Genomic DNA, 22,036 nt, shown 5'->3' on the forward strand with positions numbered 1-22,036 from the left:
GCCACGCCTTTCTGCTGTGTGGCCAGGCCATAGCTCCACCATGCGGGAGCTCACTTTTCCATGGTTTTCTGGAATGGTACCCTCCCTGACCTCTGTCATGAAGAGGACTCAGGGAGGCTCCAGAGGCAGCACAGTAAAGGTGCTGAGAGAGCTATTTTCAGAGTCACACGGACCTGAGTTCGAATCCAGACGTGTCACTTTCCAGTCTGACAGACCCTGGACTGCTAAGCCTCAGTTCTCTCTGTAAAATGGGGCAACGATGCCTACTTCACCACCATAAAGGGAACAAAGTACTGACACATGCTACACAGAAGGATCTTGTAGGCGTGATGCTAAGAGAAGCAGCCAGGAAAGGCCACATAGCGTCTGAGTCCCTTTACATGAAACATACATAGTGTGTGAGTCATTCACATGAAACATACATAGTGTGAGCCTATTCACATGAAATATACTAGTATGCAAGTCATTCACATGAAATGTACATAGCGTGTGAGTCATTCACATGAAACGTACAGTGTGTCATTCATTAACATGAAACGTACATAGCATGTGAGTCATTCACATGAAATGTACATAGTGTGTGACAATCACATGAAACATACATAGTATGAGTCCATTCACATGAAATGTACTAGTGTGCAAGTCATTCACATGAAATGTACATAGTATGAGTCATTCACATGAAACGCACACAGTGTGTCATTCACATGAAATGTACATAGTGCATGAGTCATTCACATGAAATGTACATAGCATGTGAGTCATTCACATGAAATGTACACAGTATGTGGCAATCACATGAAGCATACATAGTGAGTCCATGCGTATGAAATGTACCTAGTGTGAGTCATTCACATAAAATGTACATAGTGTGAGTCATTCACATGAAATGCAGTGTGTCACTCACATGAAACATGCATAGTGTGAGTCCATTCACATGAAATGTACATAGTGCATGTGAGTCATTCACATGAAATGTACATAGCATGTGAGTCATTCACATGAAACATACACAGTATGTGTCATTCACATGAAATGTACACAGTGTGTGGCAATCACATGAAACATACATAGTGGGAGTCCATTCACATGAAATGTACTAGTGTGCAAGTCATTCACATGAAATGTACATAGTGAGTCATTCACATGAAATGTACAGTGTATCATTCACATGAAATGTACATAGCACATGAGTCATTCACATGAAATGTACACAGTGTGTCATTCACATGAAATGTACATAGCATGTGAGTCATTCACATGAAATGTACATAGCGCGAGTCATTCACTTGAAACATATGTAGTGTGAGTCCATTTACATGAAATGTACATGGAGTATGAGCCATTTACATGGAACATCCATAGTGTGTGAGTCCATTTATACAGTGTCCTGAGGAGACAAACCCATAGAGACAGAAAGTAGATTAGTGGTTTCTGGGGTGGGGGTGGGGAGCAGGAGAATGGAGGGAGATTATTTAATGAACATGTGGTTTCTTTGGGGGGTAAAAAGAAAGGTCTGGAAGGCCCCTCCTAGGTCCAGGCCCTGGCTGGGCCCTTGGCTGTAGGCCAAGCCTGGACTGTGTGGAGGTTAGAGTGGCTCCCAGTTGACTTCAGTAACCTTGGCTTTTGCTCCTTACTCCGTTTCCTTGTGTGGGAAAGGGGAGGGAACGACCTCTGCGTTACAGAGGAGTGGCTATGAGGCTCACCTCTGAGCAGCACACAGTAGGTGCTCAGGAAACATGCTCTCATCTCATCTCCTGCTCTCTAGGAGGGGTGGAGCGCACAGAGACGCAGGGAGGACAGGACACAGCAGTGCCAGGCCCTAGACTCCCCGGGGTGCGGCCCACCTCAGATCTTCACCGATCCTCACCTTCACCTCCCTGTGCACAGGATGAACATTCCCTCTCCCTTTCTGCTATAGGAGGTGGTCTATCCATCCTGCACAGGCCACAGCTTGCCCTGAGCCTCCTTGCTTCGAGTCAGGGTTTTGCTGATTCACAAAGCCCCAGATGTCTTACAGAGGGCAGCCCCCTCTGCCAGTAGTAACCTCTTGACCTGGAAACACCCTGGAACCCTCACCCTGCCCAGCAAGGGGAATGGGGGCCACATATAGTGAACATTCAATGATAGCTAAGTGAACTGAAGGCCTCATGTGGCTGTGTCTCAGTGGGCTCTCACAGCAGCCCTGCATGGGGGGATTCTGGTCCCCACTTTACAGATGAGAAACTGAGGTTCAGAGAGGTTAAATGAGTGCCCAGGACCCAGAGAAAGGAAGTGGGTGAGCTGAAATTCAAACCCAGGTCTGGCTGACAGCAGAGTCAGCATCCACCTCCACCAGCCATGCTTCCTGGGAGGAGCCAGGCAACTGCACTGCAGGCAGCTCCCAACACTGGCTCCCACACTGGGCAGCTCTGGTGCCTACCTTCCTGCAGAGCAGGGGCAGAGAATGTTGGCCCGCAACAGGCAGATCCAGAAAGCTACAGGAACAGCCCCCACCCAGTGCCCAGCCCTGCAGAAGCTGCTCTCACCCCTCCTTCTGGGCCCCTCACCTGCCATCCTGGAGCCCAAGGCAGATGGTTGGATGTACTGTGGCTGAGGGGTCAGCAGCTGTCCGGCTCTCATCTCTGCTCTCTGCCTCCTCCTCCAATTCCGGGATGTACTCCATGCAGAGCACAGGGGCTGCCAGTGGGAAGGACTTGACGGTGCGGGGTGAGGGCCGGTTCAAGGAAAAGATTTCCACCTGGCCCCCTGCGCCTTCCTGTCCACCCCCAACCTGGGAGCAGAGATCCAAAGAGGCTATCAGGTGGGAACCACAAGAGGGAGCAGAGGAGGACCTGCTTTCCCAAGGACCCCATCCATTGAGAGACACATCCCTTCTCCTGCCCACACACTCCTGCAGTCACAAAGGTCATTTACCTCCAGCTGCCATGGCAACAAGTTAGCTTCAGGGCCCACAGGAAATCAGGTAAGGAGCTAAGGTGGGCTAAATACTCAGTCAGCTTTCTATTTCCTCCTCTGCAGGGTGCATTTCAACGAATATAAAGTAAACATCTACTCCATCCCTTTAAAATGCCCTTCTCTGTGTTGACCATTGTTTTACCTCTGTGTCTAGCATATGATAGATACATACTCAATATATTCTTATTGGATGGATGGATGGATGGGTGGACAGATGATAGACAGATAGATGGAAGGCTGTATAGGTGAATGAATGGATGGGTGGGTGGATAGATAGATGGACAGATAAATAAATAGATGGATTAAATATATATTCTTGTTGGATGGATAAACTGATAGGTAGGTGGGTGGGTAGATGGATAGATGGATAGGTGGGTGGATAGATGGATGGATGATGGATGGATGGATATACCATGTGGATCATGGGGAAACGATGAGGAACAAATCACTCTCAGACGGGGAGCAGCAAAGAGAGCACACAATTTGCAGCACAAGGAACATGGCAGAGAGCACCTCACTTGAATCAAGGGAGGCTTTGCCAGGAAGCCCAAGGATAGAAAGGTGGGCGAATGTCTGCATGAGTAGGGCACTAGCCAGTCTTGCATCCTGACTCCAGGGGTGAAGATCCTGAGACCCAGGCCCTCTGCACAGCTCCCCCTTTCACTTACTTCTCAGCCCTGTCACCATTTGCAAAAGGCACACTCTCTTATTAGCTCCCTGGTTTTCTGTTGCCCCAGATGAGGTTGCACCTCCCAACTCCATATACAGTGCTGGCACCAGAGGTTCCCAGGAAGACCTTGCTGGATGAAGCTGCACGAGATGAGGCAGGCAGCTGCTGTCTCCAGCACCCCCTCCCAGGTACTGCTCTTCCTACTCCTATCCTGAGGCCAGAATGCCCAGCTGGGCAGGGGGGTGACTCACCCAGAGGTAGCCCTGTGGAAGGGAGGTGCTGACCGCTGAGAAGCCCAGCAGGGGACAGTTGACAGGACTGTGGACCAGGGCCCCAAGCTGCAGAGACAGAAATGGTACATGTGAGATTAATCGTCAAGGTGCCCCGATGCCAATATTTGGCAGATTCCTGGGCCCCATCCAACTCTCCCTGGATTAGAATCCCTGTGGGTGGGGACCAGGAAAGCAACATGCTTCACAAGTGCCTGCTTCTCCAGGCAGTTCCTACACGCTCACATTTGTTCTTCCTCTCCTAGCACCTCCCGGCTAGAAGAGGCCTGCAGGAGGCTCTGTATCAGCCCAGGGTCTCTGAAACAGAGCAGCTTCCAGATACGGTTTCTTGAAAGCCACTAATGCCCACCCCTCCTTATTTTACGGACAGGGAAATGAGGGTCACAGAGGGCAGGTGACTGCCCTAGACCACAGGGGAGGTGAGTGGCAGGGCTGGGCAGCTTGTGAGGGCCATGCACAGAAACCAGGGCTCAGCCTGTTGCCGCTATCACCAGTAACCACCTTCCGCCTGCTCCCCCTGAATCAGCTGCCCCAGACCCCGTGTTGGGTGGGCTTTCTCTGAGGCCTGTTTCCTGAGCTAGACCTGGCCAGTCCCTCTCTCTGGCCAGGACAGCAATTCTAGGAAATGGCCTGACCCACTCATGGGCCATACTGAAAGAGAAGACAGAGTGGAAACAGCTCTTGGCTGGAGGGAGGATGCGGCCGACCACTGGGCTCTTTTCCAGGGAGCTGCTGCCCTCTGCTGGTGCTGAAAGCCCCAGCCGTCCCTGGACCCATTGTTAGAATATTCTAACAAAATTTCTAATGGCCATGGGCGAGAGTCCTAAGAGGTCACCTCATCCAGCCTCCTCATTTAGCAGATGCCAACTTGAAGGTCAGAGGGAGGTGTGCCTGGCTCAAGGTCACACAGCATGTTAGTGGCAGAGTCAGGGCTAGAATTCAAACCTACTCCTGGTTCAGGTCTCTTTCTATTCTGGTTGAATTTTACCCCAGAAGCCTGGCTGCACGCCAGAGGCCTCGGCACTCTGAGGCCCCAGTTCTGCCTGCTGAAAACATGGGTCCCCACATTCAGAGCAAGGGGCTTCACTAAGCCTGGCCTCCAGGCTCCGTCTTCTCTGCTTCCTGGTGGCTGCATCTAGCTGAGGGTGCATGTCCTTTCTGCTAGGCTGATGCTCTCTCTGCTCCCTTGGTGGAGAGGAGGCCACAGCAGCCCCTGCTCGGGCATTTCCATGGCAACTCCAGTGGGCCCTGATGTCAGCTGAGTCAACAGAGCCAGGTTGAAGATGGTGGAAAAAACTCCAATGGCTCCTTCACAGGCAAGGCCCTGGCCCTAAATGTCTTGCCTGTGCCAGGAAGCTGGGAAGTCAAGGTACCCTATGCAGAAAAGAAGAGGGGAGCACGAGGCTGTGAAGGGAAGCAGCTTCAGGTACAGCCAACCTGGCTCCAACCCCAGCTCAGTGGTTACCATCTGGATGGTACTGAACAAATCAGGTCCTCACCTACAGAGCAGAGACCCTGAAATCTCTCAGGATAGCCATGGGGACTGGAGAGGGAAAGTGTAAAGTACCCGGCCCAGGGCCAGGTACCCAGTTACCCCACAGCTGCTAAGGCTTACCAAGGGCCTCCCATGGGATATTCTAGCACTTCACACACCTTAGCTCATTTCATCATCCGAGCAAGGCTATGAGGGTGGAGCTATCACAGATGAGCAGCAGACAGGGTACACGGCCAACAGCAGTTCTGGCTGAGGTCGGTGAAGGTCAAGACACAGCCCAGTGGGCTGGTGAGCTTTGGCCTAAGCAAGCCTGGCCACAGACTCCCTGTGGGTCTGGGCTCCCAAGATGCTTGAGTTTTAAAGCATCTCAGAGCAGGCAGCACCCCCAGCCCCATCCCCAAGGCCCTGTCCCCGGGCAGGCTCTGAGACTGACAATCAAGGAAACGGGTTTGTGCTGAACCCTCCCTGCCCATCTGCTGCCCCTCCAGGGAGAACATTCCCCCTTGGATGGAGCCAGGGGTCCAAGAAGAACCTTCAACACCCCAGTAGTCAGGCCTTCAGAAATGCCACAGGATAGACTCCAGTGTCCTTTCCTTCCTGGGGACCAAGGTGTCCTCAGGTGTTTGCTTCCATTTCTTGAGCCCTGAGCGCACCCCATACAACTGGCTAAGCACCTGACCCAAATTGTATCCTTTAATCCTCATGGTGACCCAGTCAGGGAGGTGCTGTGACCACCCCAGTTTAAGATACCATGAGCTGAGGCAGCATTCCTGATGTCGCTCTGTTGGGACTCAATCCAAGGCAGGTGGCCCCTGCTGATGCTCTGTCATGCCCCCGGCTGATTCCCTTGAGTCAGAAGGCCTTGGTGTGGCCCAGTGTGGGCAGCGGCCACTGTCAGCACAGACAAGAGACCTACTCCTGCCTCCCGCCCCAACACCCCGGTCCCTTGAAGGAAAGAGCCCAACACACCCTCGTCTACTGGTACAAGAGTGCTGACCCTGTCTACACGGTGGCCAGCAACTCCCTCTGCCCAGCCCAAGCCCTCCATAGACAAATAGTCTGGGCCACTGGCTGCCATGAGGCCAGCCAGAGCTGGAGTCACCCCTGCCCCAGGACCACCTGGAAACGTGGTGTGTTGGAAGGGGGCCTGGGCAGCGGTTCACACACTCACATCTGTTTCTGCAGTAATTGGACAGGGCCTTGGTACTCCAAGGCCCTAATTCATCAGGCTGCCAGCAAACAGCTGATGGGGCACATGTGTCTGGACTGGCGGGGGGTGGGGTAGGGTGTGGGCAGAATGGGATGGCAATTTGAGGCCTAGCAAGTGTGGCCAGACAGGTTCTGCTCTGGCTTCTGGGAGCTCCACAGGCCCCTTACCACAGAGAGTCACTCGCCTCCCTCCACTAGCCCTGGCGCTCCTCAGGAGACAGTGAGCTGGGGCCAGCAGGACTGAGGAGGCTTCTGGCCTACATATTCCTGGGCCCCGAGAGCTTGCACTGAGGAGATTCGTGGGCCCTGGTTCCCCAGGTTTGAGGTGGCAGAGGCTCCCCACCTGGATGGCGGTTTCTTTTGGGGAGGCCTTGGAGGCAGTGGCCAGTCTGTGGCTCCACCACTGGGGTCTGATCTGTCAGGGCTCAGCCTGCATCCTGTGCTCTCAAGAGACCCAAGGCCCTGAGGGATACAGGAGAATCCAATGCCCACCATAAAAGTCACCCAGGGCCAGCCTTCTGCAGGAATGCACTAAGGCCAAGCTGGCGGCAGGCACAGTGGGCCCTGATACTCCCCACTCCATGGTCACTGCCTCCAGCCCAAGGCCCCGGGGCCCACAGGTAACCCCCAATCTGGCATACCCCATCTATCACCAGTTAAGCCAGTTCCACCACAACACATCCCCAACGTGTTCCCACCTCCCTTGCCCAAGGCCTCCACCAGGGCTGGGGCTAGGGTGATAGACGGGGCACCTAGCTGGGGTACAAAATTTAAAAGAGCACCAAAAACACAGTCACAAAAAATATATAGAGAGAGAAAGAGTAAGGCAACTTTAAAAAAATCAATATTAATGCAAAAAATCCACAATGAATAATTATTTAAAAGTTTAAATACAGACAAAACTTCACCCTACGCTTGTGCAACCCTGGCTCACTCGCCTCACCCTAATCCTGGCCCTTTGTGTATCAAGAGACAAAAAGAGCAACCAAACCACAAGCAGAAATTTGCTGATTTGATTATATTTAAGCACTGCATTAAAATAGTATTTATTTTAATTATTGAGATTTTTGACATCTGCTGAAATTTTGTGCCTGAGGCAAGGATGCCTTACTCCAGTCACAGCCCTGGCCTCCGCCCACATCAAGTCTTGTCACATCTCAGTAGGACCCTGAGCTGAGCTCTGAGCTGCTCCCTCTATATCCATTCTTTTTTTTTTTTTTTTTGAGACAGGGTCTCACACTGTGTCACCCAAGATGGCATGCAGTGGCACTATTTCGGCTCACTGCAACCTCTGCCTCCTGGGTTCAAGTGATTTTTCCACCTCAGCCTCTCCAGTAGCTAGGACTACAGGTATGCACCACCAAGCTCAGCTAATTTTTGTATTTTTGGTAGAGACAGGGTTTCACCATGTTTGCCAGGCTGGTCTCGAACTCCTGACCTCAAGTGATCCACCTGCCTTGGCCTCCCAAAATGCTGGGATTACAGACGTGAGCCACTCCACCCAGCCGACATCCATTCCTTTTGTATTATTTACTTATTTATTTGAGACAGGGTCTCACTCTGTCCCCCAGGCTAGAGTGCAGGGGTGCAATCACAGCTTACTGCAGCCTCAACCTCCTGGGCTCAAGCGATCCTCCCACCTCAGCCTCCCAAGCCACTAGGACTATAGGCTCGCGCCACCACACCTGGCTAATTTTTTTATTTTTATTTTGTAGAGATGGGGGTCTTACTATGTTGCCCAGGCTGGTCTCAAACCCCTGGACTCAAGTGACCCTCTCACCTCAGCCTCCCAAAGTGGGCCACCACAGCCTCCCGAAGTGGGCCACCACGCCCAGTTCCGGTATCCATTCTTATCTGCAATTCACTCTCACACACCAGCCAGAAGGATCCAAAAAATGCAAATTATAAATCAAATCGTACTAGTCCCCAGCTTGGGAAACATCTGTTTCCAAGGCTTTTCACTGTTCTGAGAACGAAATCCAAAGCTGACCCAGCCTGCAAGGCTGGTGTGGTCCAGCTCACCCACCAGCTGACCTCGGGGCCCGTCCTCTTTCCTCCTGCCTCACCTGGCTTCCCCCACTGTTCCTGCTGCACCCTCTGTGTGAGTTTGTCTACTGGCAATATCGTTCCCATCCCTGGGCTGAATCCTTCTTGCCATTCAGGTCTCAGTTTAAACGCCACCTCCTCCAAGTGGCCATCTCTGAACCTCAACCCACCTATGTATCTATTGTGGCCCTGATGTCTTTGTTATGCACCTCACTCTTTTCTATTTCCTTTGGTTTGCTGGGTTTTTGCCTCTCTCTCTCTGCTAGGATTCAAAGCTACATAAGGGTTGGGACCTTGTAAGTCTTAGTCACTACTGTATTCCCAGGGTCTAGCACAAAACAGGTCCTCAAAAAATTACATGCAGAATGGACAAGTGAACAAATGAACTCACATCTCAAGGATTTGTTCTTTCAGTTTTTTAGATCCCCAGTCTACAGCCCAATCGGCACGTCTCTTGGGGCTCACCAAGCTGGGCCTGGGTCCCCAGCTGGTGCTCCCATCCCTGCAGCTGAGATGACCTCATCTCCCTGGGAAAGGGGAGGCAGTAGTTGCTCCAGATGGAGGGGGCATAAGGGTATAAGGGCAGGTAACCCGTAGGGGCTGAACATCCTCATGGTTAAGACCCTGGGTGTTGTGATCAGGCAGGGCACGGTTCAAATTCTTACTCGCTGTGTCCTTTTTGGAAAATCATAGCACTTGTCTTAGCCTTAGTTTCTTTATCTGTGAAATGGATAGAGAAACATCTACTCGCAAGGTTCTTACAGATATTAAAATAAGAGAATGGCAGGAAAGAACCAGGGGGTAGAGCAAGTGCTCAATACACGGGAGGCCTGACGGCACATCAGGGAGCATCCCACAATGAGGGCAATCCCTGCACCAAAGCCGGCTCCCACCTGGCGGACCACAAAGCACCCAACCCACAGGGGCTGGCACAGCCGCTTCAGCATGATCTGGAGACATGCCATCAACAGATGAGATCATTGCTGTTTATTGTCTCAAAATAATGGAATTTTCCATTCACTTGACCCACAGTGGTCATTCACTTCCATTTTTTTGGCGGGAAAGCTGATTCCCGAAGCAACAAAAAGGCTCGACCAAGTCTGTCAGTAAGAATTTAGAAGCCGCAGCTGGAACCTGAGCCTTCCCTGCTGTGGGCGCTCCCTGGAAACTCTGGTTCTCCCAGGCGAGGGGGAGCCGCAGCCACCTTCGAGGTTGGCTCAGCAAGATCCGCTCCACTCACCTGCAGGCTGAGTGCCCGAGAGGAGAAGGCAGGGATGCAGCAGGCCAGGATCGGGCACCAGAACGGGGCTTTGCTCTTCTTGTCCTCATCCGGGCATAGCCAGCCTGGCTGGTTCTCCTCCCCTACAGCAAGAGGAAGGAGGTGGGTAGAGCTGGTCAGAGTCCAAGGACCAACCAGGCCATGAGGAGCCCTCCAAGCCCCAGGGAGCCACTGCAGGCCCCAGAAGCCTGGCCCCATCCAGTCACTCCCCACCCTACTCCTGCCGGACTGAGATGAAATCCAGCCTCAGGAGTGATGCCGTGGCCAGGGTCTCAGGCAGGGAGCTGAAAAACTTAAGGTCCCAGCTTGACCATCCTACTGCTGAACAACCCTGTGCAAGTCACCCCAACTCTCTGAGTCTCAATTTCTTTGCCTAGAAAATAGGAATGCTAGAAATGCCTTCGTCCTGTGGTTGTTGTGAGAACCAAATGAAATAACAGACGTGAAAGGGTTTAAAAAAAAAAAATTAAGATGCTGAACAGAGTACAGACCCCTGTTGCCTTGAATTTCTGCTGCAGAGTAGGAGATAGACCATGAATGATCAGAGGACAGGAGGCCGCCATTGCGGCACTCACACTTGACCGTGGTGGTGATGGAAATGCGGGAGAATTACACTCCTGCTTCCTTCAAGACTATCCTGAAATTAGGAAGCCACCTGCCTCCAGTTCGCCCACCCTAGCTGTGCCTCAAAGCTCCCAGGGACCTGTTACAAGTACACATGCCTAACCCGATCCCAGACCCAGGACTCACCACGGGAGATCACTGTGCTAAAGAGCATCTGCTAAACCTCGTCCTCTGTGGAGGCTCCTTTACACGGCTCGGGGCTCTGCTCACATGTCCCCTCCTCTGAGAAGTCCTCCCTGACCACCCTGACTACAGTGGCCCCTTCTCTCAGGAATCACTCTAAACAGCCTGTCTTACTTTCCTCACAGCCTTCATAACGATCTGAAATCATCTGTGGTTCATTTCCATAAGTCTCTAATATCAAAGCTATAGGCAGTGGTGGTCCGCACTGTCTCATTCACTGCTGTCCCCCTGACACCCAGCACACTGCAAGGCACACAGTGAGTGCTCAGAAAACATGGCTGGAAAGAATGAATGAAAGGAAAGAGGGAGGAATAAACCACCATCTGTCCTGAAGAATTCTCCCTGTGGAGGATCCCTTCCTTCTTTACGCTCCCCATGAGGACTCCCTTCCAGGAAGCCCACAGCAAGGATGGGCGTGATGAAGACACCACCTACTATGTGCCCACACATCAGGCACCACACTGAATGCCACGGTCTATGCCCTGGCTTAGTCTTCACAATTGCTGAGCATAGTCAGAATCATTATTTTCACTCCACAGAGGATGACACTGGCACTCAGGGATTTGGTAACACGGCCAGACCACAGCTATGGCTAGGGGGCAGCACCCAGATTCAGGCCTAGGTCTGAAACCCAAGACTGAATTCTCTGGACTAAACCAGGCAGCCTTCAGCAACCACGCCCACCGATGCTCTGTCACAAAGGCCTGTGGGCACAGTGATGCTAGAGTAGCTCTGCTGCAGGCAGCCAGAGACATGGACAGGTGGCCCGAGGAAGAGAGGCCACTTACTGCAGTGACCCCAAGCTGAGGAGTGCCCAGAGCTCCAGAGCCACAAGGGCAGGTCACAGACTGAACTGTTGTGTTGCAATGCACTTCTCCGTGACAGAGAGGAAGCTGGGACCTACGGCCAGCCTGCCCCTCCCCTAGGAGGGGCCAGCTCAGCCTGAGAGTACCCACCGGTCACACCAGGGCCCCCTGACACTACAGTCGTCTCCACTCAGCAGCCAGGTCCATCCTGCTAAAACTTACATCTGGCCTCACCGTTCCCATGCTTGGAAACATCAATGGAGTCCCAGTCTGCCCAGAATAAGATCCAACCTCTCCTGGAAGAGCTGCGAAGGCCCCTTCCCTCCCCGGCCTCCTCCCTCGGCCCTCAGCTCCACTGAGCTGGACTGTGCTCAGCAACCTCACTGGGACGGGCCCGGAGGTTCCCTCTGTCCGGAACTCTACCCCTCAGCTCCCCAGGGCTGGTTCCTCTCCTTCTTGGAGAGGCCTGCACCGCCCATATCTCCATGCCCTGGCCTCTACCACCTGCCGTCTCAGCCCATCGGAGGGTATCACACCTCTCAGAGCTACTCCCTGCTCCTCCACCAGTGTGGCTCTTCTTCCTTTGTGTGCACGCGTGTGTGTGTGTGCACATGGAAGTAGGGGCTCCCCCACCATGCCAGTGTTCTGTGAAGGCCGAAACCTCCCACCCTATTTCCTTCTACACCTCACCCAACCCACTCACGCAGGGCTGGACCCACCACGGACCATCAGTACATTCAGGGACATGAACAAAGTCTCTTTTCTCAGAGCTTCATTTTCTAGGTTTGTCAGATGTACCCCTGACATGAACATTAATCTGACTCGCTTTCATCGAAGAGATCCTGCCGGGTCAGAGCGAAGGGCTGGACACGAGTGAGAGCAGCCGCAGGCCATCACTGCCAGAGAGAGGTGGCATCTGAACGCCGGCACAGCAAGAGGAGCTGGAATGAGGTGGCAGGTGAGATGCTATTTGAGAAGTGAAAGACATTCCCAAATGTCAGGCATGATGACGTGAAGGCACCAGCACCCAGCGGGCTCACACCCTCCGGCCTGAGTCACTGAGCAATGAACTCATTCCCGAAGTGGGCCCAGAGCCGTCGTCCTCCATGTCTGGCCCTCTACCCTGCTGGTCCCTGGAAGCAGAGTTACGTAAGACCTGATCCCTGCCACCAGGGAGGAAAGGCCAACAAGAGAGACCCTCAGGGGAAGGGCACGACCGCACAGGGTGAGCACATGGCCATAACAGACACTTCTACGTGCCCCCACCTCACAGTTTCCACACTGCCTCACTGCATCCTCATAGCCATCATGGGAAACAGGTCCTTCCATCCACACTCCACGCTGGCCAGCAGAGGAAAGGGGAAAGCAGGGGAAGGCCCAGGTGCCAAGGAACTAACCCACGGGGACACCTTGCATGGTGCCTGCAACGCAGCTCGTCCCGGGGAAGCACAGCTCTCCTAGCCTCTCCTAGCGAGCCGGGGCTCACCACGCTGCCTCTTGGACAAGCCCCTGGGCAGCAAATAAAGATAGGCCAGATTTGAGAGCTTGTCCCTGCTCTCAAGGAACTTACAATCAAGCAGATCCTCACCTCTACCAGACAAGAGCTCTGGTCTGGACCCCCAATTCCTCACCCCACAGCCTGCAGGAGCTGGGTGAACGAGCATCTCCCCGCCCTAGCCCCCATCACCAGGGCGCCCAGAGCTCAGCTCCTCTCTTTCCTCCCCGAACACCCACAGCCCATCAAGTCCTGGCAATTTATTCGTATGTATTTTTTTAATGATCTGACCTTCTCCTTCCAGATGGTGCCTTCCCTGCCTGCGACTGGGGACATTACAAGAAAATGGAGTCGTTGCTCCCCATCTGCCACTGCCATTGTTCCCGTCACAAAACCAGAGTGGCGGAGACCAAATTAGAAGGCTGCTGTCGCTGAAAATTGAAAGCCCGCTTGGGATAAGTGACATTAAGAACTGGCACCAACGGCAGAGCCGCGATTTCCAGTTGACACTAAGTGGGGGCTTATTTAGCACCCAGCTCTGTTTGCCAATACCCCCTAGGCATGAGAGCTCCCCATGGGACACAGGGAACAGCCCCAGGTTTGCAGATCCCCCACCACCCTCAGAACAATCCCCTCTGGTCTGCTACAAGGGCCCGGGCAGATCCCACCTCAGTCTCCAACTCGCCATGTGACACGGAGCCAGGTACTTACCCTTTCTGAGCCTGTGGCCTCATCTAGAAAATGGAGGAAAGAACTCCAACCATATGGAGTTGTGAGCACTGGAAATCATATATATCATGCCTAGCAGACACCAGGCACTCCGGAAAGAGCGGCCATGATGGTCGCTGTCCTCGCTGCTCCTATTACTGAGGGCAGCTGAGCCCACCGCAGGCCCTGCCCTGCTTCTCCAGTCCGACCTGCCTCCCAGACTCCTACTGGGCTCAGTCCCAGTATCGTGCCTTTACTGCTCTTCCCGAACCTCCCAAACTTAAAGCCACCTTCAAGATACCACTCACACCTCCCCAGCACCACAGAGATGCTGCTGGCCACAGCCACAGATGTCAGACTGGGCCAGACCTCAGCAGGCATCTCATGCAACCACCTGTCCCCTACAGAGAGGGCCATTGGTGTCCAGGGAGGCCAGGCAAGTGGCCAGTCTCCCAGCTGGGGTAAAACCAGGGTCAGGCTCCAAGGCCATGTCCTTGGCCCCACTCCTGGAGAACAGACCCATCCCTTCCAGCTACAGGGCGTGGGCAGATCCCAGCACCAGCCTGTGGGACAGCAGTGAGGGTTAAAGGACGTGATGAGGTCTAGAACGCACTTCACACGCTGCCAGGGCTGTGCTCAGGACCCAGCAGCTGGAGTCATCACTGAAAGGAAAACTGGCGTCAGTGTGATGACTATGGGCCAGAAAACTAAACCAAATGAGAGGCGGCAAGGGAGGGCCCAGCCCTGCACTCAGGCTCACTGCCTTGGGCCACCTGGTTATGTCCCTGTGAGTTTGGCATTAGCCATGGCCTGCCAGGTCCATGTCCCCTTGAGAGGTGGGAATGAGGAGGGCCATGGGTGGGAGGAGCTCCAAGGGCCCAAGGGTATGGGACAGCAATGCAGCTGTGTGAGCAGAGCAGGTGGTGCGGGGGGAGGGTACAGGAAGGGAAGTCAGGGAGCCCCTACCTCACCTCTTCCTTCTCTGGGGCCTTCCATCTGCAGCCCTGTTCTGGAGCTTTTACTAACAAGAGCCAAACCAGTAGAAGGAGGTAGGAAGATATCCTGGCCCTGTACTAAATCGTGTGTGACCTCAGAAAGGCCATTCCCCATCTGAAATGCAGACACTGCTTGACCTAGGAGCCTCTCTCACAGCTCCTATATGCCAAGGGCTGGCTGTCTAGGCATCTTCCACGCACCATCTCCCCACATTTTCATGAGACCCCTGTGCAGGGGGCACTGGCATTTTCCCCATTTTCTGATGGAAAATCCAAGGCATCTCAGAGCAGTTTGCCGGGATCACAGAGCTGGTCAGTGGCAGAGCTGGGAATGGAACCCGGATGGTCTGGCTCCATTTCCCATGGTGCTGAGGACCACCCCTTACTGCCTCTCAAACCTTCCTGTGTGCCAAAGAATGCAACAGGGCCCTTGGAGATCTAGTCCAACTCACAAATAGGAAAACTGGGTCTCGGGATGGAGTCTGCCTTTCCCAGGACCACAAGGTATGGTGGTGGCCATGCTGGGGTTTGAACTGGGTCCACAGATTCCCCAGGGCTCCCTGCCCCTCCAAAGGGCAGAGCTAATACCCTCTCCCAGATCCCAGGCTCCCCCACCGCATCCCTCTCCTTTCGCAATCTTCAGATTATGATCCTGACACACTGTAGTCAGGGAGAGAGAAAGATACAGAAAATAAAATAAAGGAATAACAGGCTTTGTGAATAAATGTTTTTAACATATTCTATTTCTAACAGGCTCATATTATCGTCCCCTCCCAAACCAGGCACTGCAGATTAAGAAAGAAAAAAAAAGTACTGGCAAAATAAAAGAAACAAATAATTCAAGCCCCAAGGGAACACAGGCATTCAAATAAGATTTCAAATGACTCTCCTTCCATTAAAACTTTTGCTGCAGTGAAGCTGTGTGGAGATAAGGCAGACAAGCGTCTTCACAGGCTGCGGAGAGCTGGGGCTGCCCGAATCGCCGTCTCCCATCCCTCCAGCACCAAGCCCCATGCAGCAAAGCACATGTGGTTCAAACAGGAGATTCATCTGCCTTTAAAGCAGGTGTACACATGGGGCTTGGGCACTTCCCAGGATGGAAGTGATGCATGGGGTGCGGAGGGGAGCACATGGTCCAAGGGGCAGGGAAGCCATGTTAGCCTTTCTGAGGGCCAGGATTCCCAAAGTCTTCTGCCAGGGACAGGGCAGCTTCTGCTTAAAATCCTTTCTGCACACTCCAAAGGCCTTTCTGTCACCCAGAAACATCCAGCTGAGGCCAGAGCAATATCAGCACTGGATGCAAGAAGGGATGGGCTGAGTAGAAGCCTCTGGTCCAGGTTCCCCCACAGGCAACCCCTCCCCATTCCTTCCCCTACCTCCACAACTGCCTCTCCCATGCCCTCTCCCCACAGCAGCCAGAATGACCCACTTAAATGAAAATCGGATCAGGACATTATCCAGCTCTCAATGCTATAATGCACAGCTTCCCATCACGCCCAGAACAAATCCCATACGGCTCTCCCTGGCTGCCCAGAAAACCTGCCCGCAACACACCCACCCACCTACTTCCCTCCCCTTCCTCTGCCAGTGCTGGCCACTCTGGGCTTCCTTTTGTCCCTACCTCGGGGCCTTTGCACTTGCTGTCCCCATGCCTGGATCACTCCGCCCAGATCTTTGTGTAGCTTCTGAGGTCCCTGCCTCCGGGTCCCCCAGATGGCAGCCCCAGACCAGCTCTATGCCCTGCACAGCATAACTCCTGCTTGCAGATTTGCTCCCCATTTAATGTCCTCCTTCCTGCTCCTCATAAATTTAAGTTCCTTGAGAGCAGAGATCCCTCTGCTTTTGTCATTATTCTTTCCCCCATGCCCAAAATTATGTAGAGTCTCAATAGTTTTTTTCAATTAATGAAAACCAGTGACAAAGGTCCTAACTTTTTTTTTTTTTTTTTTTTTTGTGAGATGGAGTTTCACTCTATTGCTCAGGCTGGAGTACAGTGGCACGATCTTGGCTCACTGCAACCTCCGCCTCCTGGGTTCAAGTGATTCTCTTGCCCAGCCTCCCGAGTAGCTGGGACTACAGACATGTGCCACCACGCCTGGCTAATTTTTTTGTATTTTTAGTAGAGACGGGGTTTCACCATGTTGGCCAGGCTCGTCTCGAACTCCTGACCTCAGGTGATCTCCCCACCTCGGCCTCCCAAAGTGCTAGGATTACAGGCGTGAGCCACTGCGCCCAGCCAAAGGTCCTGACTTCTTTCCAGAAATGTTTTTGTTTTGTTTTGTTTTGTTTTGTTTTTGAGATGGAGTCTGGCTCTGTTGCCCAGGCTGGAGTGCAGTGGTGTGATCTCGGCTCACTGCAAACTCAAACTCCCGGATTCAAGCAATTCTCCCGCTCTGGCCTCCCGAGTAGCTGGGACTACAGGTGTGTGCCAGGCTCATTTTTTGCATTTTTAGTAGAAACAGGGTTTCACTGTGTTAGCAAGCATGTCTCAATCTCCTGACCTCGTGATCCACCTGCCTCAGCCTCCCAAAGTGCTGGGATTACAGGCGTGAGCCACTGTTCCTGGCCTTCTGTAAATGTTTTAAAACCTGTTGGAAATGTGTGCTTCTCTATAGAAAGATCATACCAGAAACAAAATCCAAAAAATGTCCCTGTTATTGGCTGGCATCGGCAAATGGGAGCTGTGGTACATCACAGGGAATAACAGCTCTGCCTGGAGGGTACATGAGCCTCTCATCAACTCAAAAAATGGACAAGTAAAGTAATTACAACTTAATGAACACAGTCTGCAGACAGACTCTTGCCAAGCCGAGGAAGCTGAACGGACAGGGATCAAGACTGGGCTTTGGAGGCAGGCTGCCCAGGGTCTGCAGCCCAGATCTGCCCCTTCCTGCTGTGTGACCTCAGGCAAGTCCCTGCACCTCTCTGGGCCTCAGAATTCTCAATGGAAAAAGATATTCTCAACAGACCTAACTCTTAGGGCTATTGTGAATGTGAAATGAAAAAGATGCACAGAAAATACTCAGAAAAGTGCACATAAATATCCATTTATGTATCTGTATTCTTATCATGGGGTGCACCGGAAGAAAAGCATAGTAGTGAGGTCTTTGGTCTTTGAGAATCAGTATAGTCCAACCTGCATCATTTTTCCAGGTATCATTTTTATTGAGATATAATTCAGTTACCATAAAATGCACCCTTTTGAAGTGCACATATCACTGATTTTTGGTGTAGTCACAGAGTTAAGTAATCACCACCATCTAATTTTAGAACATTTCATTACCTCCACCAAAAAACCCTTAGCAGTCACTCTCCATTACCCTCTCCTCCCAGGTCCCTGGCAACCACTAATTTACTTTCTGTCAAGTTCCATCAATTCCTAGATGGGGAAGCTGAGGCTCAGAGAGGGGAAGTGACTTGTCCAGGGTCACAGAGCAGAGCCTCAGGGCTCCGGCTCCGGCCCCAGCTGTTTCTCCACTACATCGCCTCCCTCCCACTCAGAAGCCTCCCTGGCCCCCACAGACCCTGAACACCCATCCTGTACCCTCATACACCCCAAACCTCCCCTCTCTGCACCCCTGCCCCCTGGGACACTCTCCCTGGGGCTATACTCACGGAGTCCGATTTTGGCCAAATGTAACCTGTTGACCCAGGAAATCTTGCTCAGGGGGTTGGGGGTGATGAAAACCACCATGAAGCTGATGGGGCGGCCGGACCTGCGGTGACAAGGGTAAGGGTGGATGTGTGAGTACCCACACAAGGGCCAGGCTCCCCCAGCTGTCACGCAGTACTTCCTCCAACCCACGTGCCCTGGAGATTGGGGAGGTCTGGTCAGAGCATCCCCAAAACGTGGCCAAAGAGGTCAGTGGCCTGGCAAAGCCTCAGTCCCCTGGAGGAGGAATCCCTTCACCCACAACGGCCCCCAGAGGGAGGTACCTGGCCAGAGTGGCCGAGCCACGCTCCCCAGCCTGGCTCCAGGAGCCTCTGGCTTTGTGCCCGGCAGAGCCTCTGCAGGCTTCGACTCCACCTAGTCAGCGATCAGCTGTCCACAGGCCTTAGACACCTTACGTGTCTGACCACGTGCCTCTAGAGGGAGGAATGGGTCTCACTTGGGTCTGTTCCCAGCACCTGGCATGGGGCAGTTGCTCAGTAAATGTTTGCTGAGTGGACACATGAATGAAGAATGAATGATACAAGAATGAATGAAGAAATGAATGAATCGGGTTAAGTACCAGCTTGGGGCAACCAGAGGTTGCTGCTGTCACCATACTGTCCTCTCACCTCGGAGCAGTGGGGGCCTTCCCAGCCCTTTGGGAGGTGGGCAGAGCAGTGTCACAAGCCTCTAGGGTGCGCGTGGAGAATGGGAGGCAGAGAGAAAGGAGACGGAAGAAGAGAGATGGGCAGGCCACTCGGCAGAGAGGCGGTAGATTCAAAGCTGCTGACTCCTCCTGCACATGGTTCCCTGGGGAACCAAGCCCATGGTCCTGCCTCAAATGATAGTGCTCCAACTTTCTCTTCCTTGCAGCCACTGTGCTTGTGACACTCTATCCCTAACTTCACCCCACCCTGGAAGCCAAAACCTGGGCATTGAGCCCCCTCACTGCACTGGCCTGGGCTTCAGAGTCAGACCCCATCAGGACCCAGCTCTGCCTCTCACAGTGTGGCCTTCAGCCTCTCCTGTAACTCTCTGAGCCTCACCTTCCTCATCTGTAAAGTGGAAATAAAAAGACCCGACTTACAAAGCCTCAGGAGGACCAGAAAGATACCTTTCCCTGTCTCTGCCGGGCCAAACAGCTACGTCTATCATCAGTTCCACAAACCTCAGTTGGGGTCTACTGTGCACAGCTCCTGTGGTGGGCATTTTGAGGGTAAGGTAGTGCTGGGGGGAGGCTGGGTCCAGAGAGAGGAAACCCAGGGCCTGGCCTGGGGGCCTAGATAAGCTGATGTGACTGAAAAGGACACAGCGCAATGGAACTGACCAATGGCAGAGTGTCTGAGTATCCTAACAGTGAGCCAGGCTTATCCAGGATATGACCAGGGTGTTCATTCATTCATTCATTCCACAGTCTTTCCATGAGCACCTACTGCGTGCCAGGTGCTATCCCAGACACTGTCCATGATGCCTACATATCCACTCCCACCATGGCATCTTGACAAGTAAGAGGGCTCCAGGTACCCTCTCCGGATCCCCTGCTCCACTGGAAGCCCAGCAGAGGCAGCAGCCCTCCCTCCAAGACCCGCTCCTCTCACTTGTCAGGTTTCCCAGGAAGCAGGAGCCTGAGACGGCATTTGTTGGCCGAGTGGATCTCTTCCTCCTTCACCCGCATCAGCCTCTGCAGGGCCAGGCACCAGTCTTGAGCCACGGTCATGTTCAGGTTCTACGGTTCAGGAGGCAAATGAGGTTACCACACAGCCCACTGGTTCCCCAAAAGCCACACCAGATCCTACAGGAATCACAGCACCCCAGAGGAAGGGAACTGAAGCAGTCCTGGAGCCTCACTGAGGCTGCACATTTAGTCCCAAGCAGGAGGCCAACTTGCCATGCCCCAGGCTTCCCAGCCCTGGACTCAGATCCCACCTGGCAGCCCTCCTCTGAGAGGGACATGCCGTCACAGCCACTTCCCTTCCAGACTGAGCAGAGACCCAGGAGGGCCACATGATGGAATGGCCACTGTGCAGAGAACAAAGACCCCACAGCCAGGCTCCGCTCAACCCAAACCAGAGGGTGTACCCAAACCAGGGCCCGCACAAGAGACTTCCAGGCAGGGACACAGAGCTTCAGCAGCGACGGTTGCCTACGGGAGCTCAGAAGCCAGAAGCACATGGTGGGCATGGGCCCGGAGAGGAGCCCCCCTCCCTACTCAGCTTTCTGAATCCAGGCACTGCCCACACCAGGGAGCTCAGGCCAAAAAGGCCAGGCCAGGCCACGTACCTGGTAGGTGCCGTGCAGCGTGCTGATGAGAAGCGTGATCTGCTCCACCACGGCCAGGTCCTTCTGCAGGTCCTGCAGCTCCTGGAAGAGGCGTGGGGGGCCGAGGTACACCTTATCTGGGCAGAGAAGAGAGCAACTCGGGCTCAGGTGAAAAAGGCGTTAACAAGAAGCCAAGCATCTGCTCACAACAAAAAAGATCCAGAAAGTAACATTATCCAGTTCCTACCCTGACCAGAGCGCCCAGACTAGCTGGGAAACCAGATCCTTTCAAGGCTGAAGTCTAACACCTGAGATCCAGGCCACGGTCAGTCTGTACAAAGGGCTGTATGAGACCACAAGACCAAGAGCAAGCTGTCCCTGGGAGCGGGGAGGGGCCTGCATGGGGCTGGAAGTGTGGTGGGCATTGCCAGGAGAGAAAGACAAGAGCGTGTGCAAAGGCACCGTGGCTTGAGGCACCCCGTGAACAGTAAGTTGTTCAAAGACATCTTGAGGAACCATCGTGTGCCAGATTCCATGCTAGAGACTGGAGACAGCAGTACACAAGACACACAGAGTCCCCACTCTTCCGAAACTTATGACCTGGGCAGGACGAGTGGTGGAAGAAGCAGTCAGTTAACGAAGGTGTGTGGTAGGAGGTGGTGGGGAGAAATATCAGTGTGGTGTGACAGTGATGGGGTGAGTGGGCCCAGATCCCCAGTGATGATACAGATGGAGTAAGGATAAGATGGGGGTAGGGGGCGGCAGCTAGAGATAGAGCAGGAGGGTCCAGGAGGACCAGATGGGGAAGGCTTTGAACACCGGGCTAGGAATTTGGACTGTATTCTCTAGGCCATGGTTTTGCACACTGAGGTCTTATGAAGCCCCAGGGGAATGGAGGGGACGTCTTAAAGGGGGTTTTCATTGAGATAATGATCTGAAAAACAGGTGCGTATCCTGAGTCACCGGTGTGGAATGAGTTTAAAGCCACACTCTGCTGCCTGGTATCAAGGCTTCCATGGACTGTGGCACCTGAATGGTCACCGGGTAACAAGCAAAGAGCGTGGCAAGCTTGGGATGTGGACAGTGCGCTCACATCAGAGGGGCTCTGCAGTGACCCAAACTGGGGAGCTCATGAGAAATGCAGATCCCCAAAGGGCACCCTGTAGCACAGGTACAAAAACTCAGAGGCACCTGCTCCACCAGGGCCTGTGCCACATCCACATTGTGAGCAAATTGGTTTCAGCAAAACAACATCATCCATCAAGTTACATTAATGCTGTTAATTGGAATGTTATGGTTTTGTGGCTTTATTTTTATTCAATTTGTGATTTGGTTTTGGTTTTATGGTTCTTCAAGGGCTATAAGCA

At 53.1% G+C, this 22,036-nt stretch overlaps 1 protein-coding gene across 1 annotated transcript in view; it reads right to left on the minus strand.

Annotated features, from left to right (window-relative positions):
- ARHGEF10L (Rho guanine nucleotide exchange factor (GEF) 10-like) overlaps window positions 1-22,036 on the minus strand; it is a 182,431-nt gene that overhangs the window by 42,432 nt on the left and 117,963 nt on the right. The window contains exons 20-25 of the mRNA XM_011934051.1: window positions 20,691-20,806; window positions 20,009-20,136; window positions 18,374-18,474; window positions 9,909-10,030; window positions 3,880-3,966; window positions 2,550-2,773 (exon numbers count right to left, since the gene is read on the minus strand). Coding sequence (XP_011789441.1) covers window positions 2,550-2,773; window positions 3,880-3,966; window positions 9,909-10,030; window positions 18,374-18,474; window positions 20,009-20,136; window positions 20,691-20,806 — 778 coding nt within the window. The remainder of the gene's footprint in view (window positions 1-2,549; window positions 2,774-3,879; window positions 3,967-9,908; window positions 10,031-18,373; window positions 18,475-20,008; window positions 20,137-20,690; window positions 20,807-22,036) is intronic.

Source organism: Colobus angolensis, unplaced genomic scaffold (genome assembly GCF_000951035.1).
Source record: "Colobus angolensis palliatus isolate OR3802 unplaced genomic scaffold, Cang.pa_1.0 Scaffold130, whole genome shotgun sequence".
NCBI classification, from domain to species: Eukaryota; Metazoa; Chordata; class Mammalia; order Primates; family Cercopithecidae; genus Colobus; species Colobus angolensis.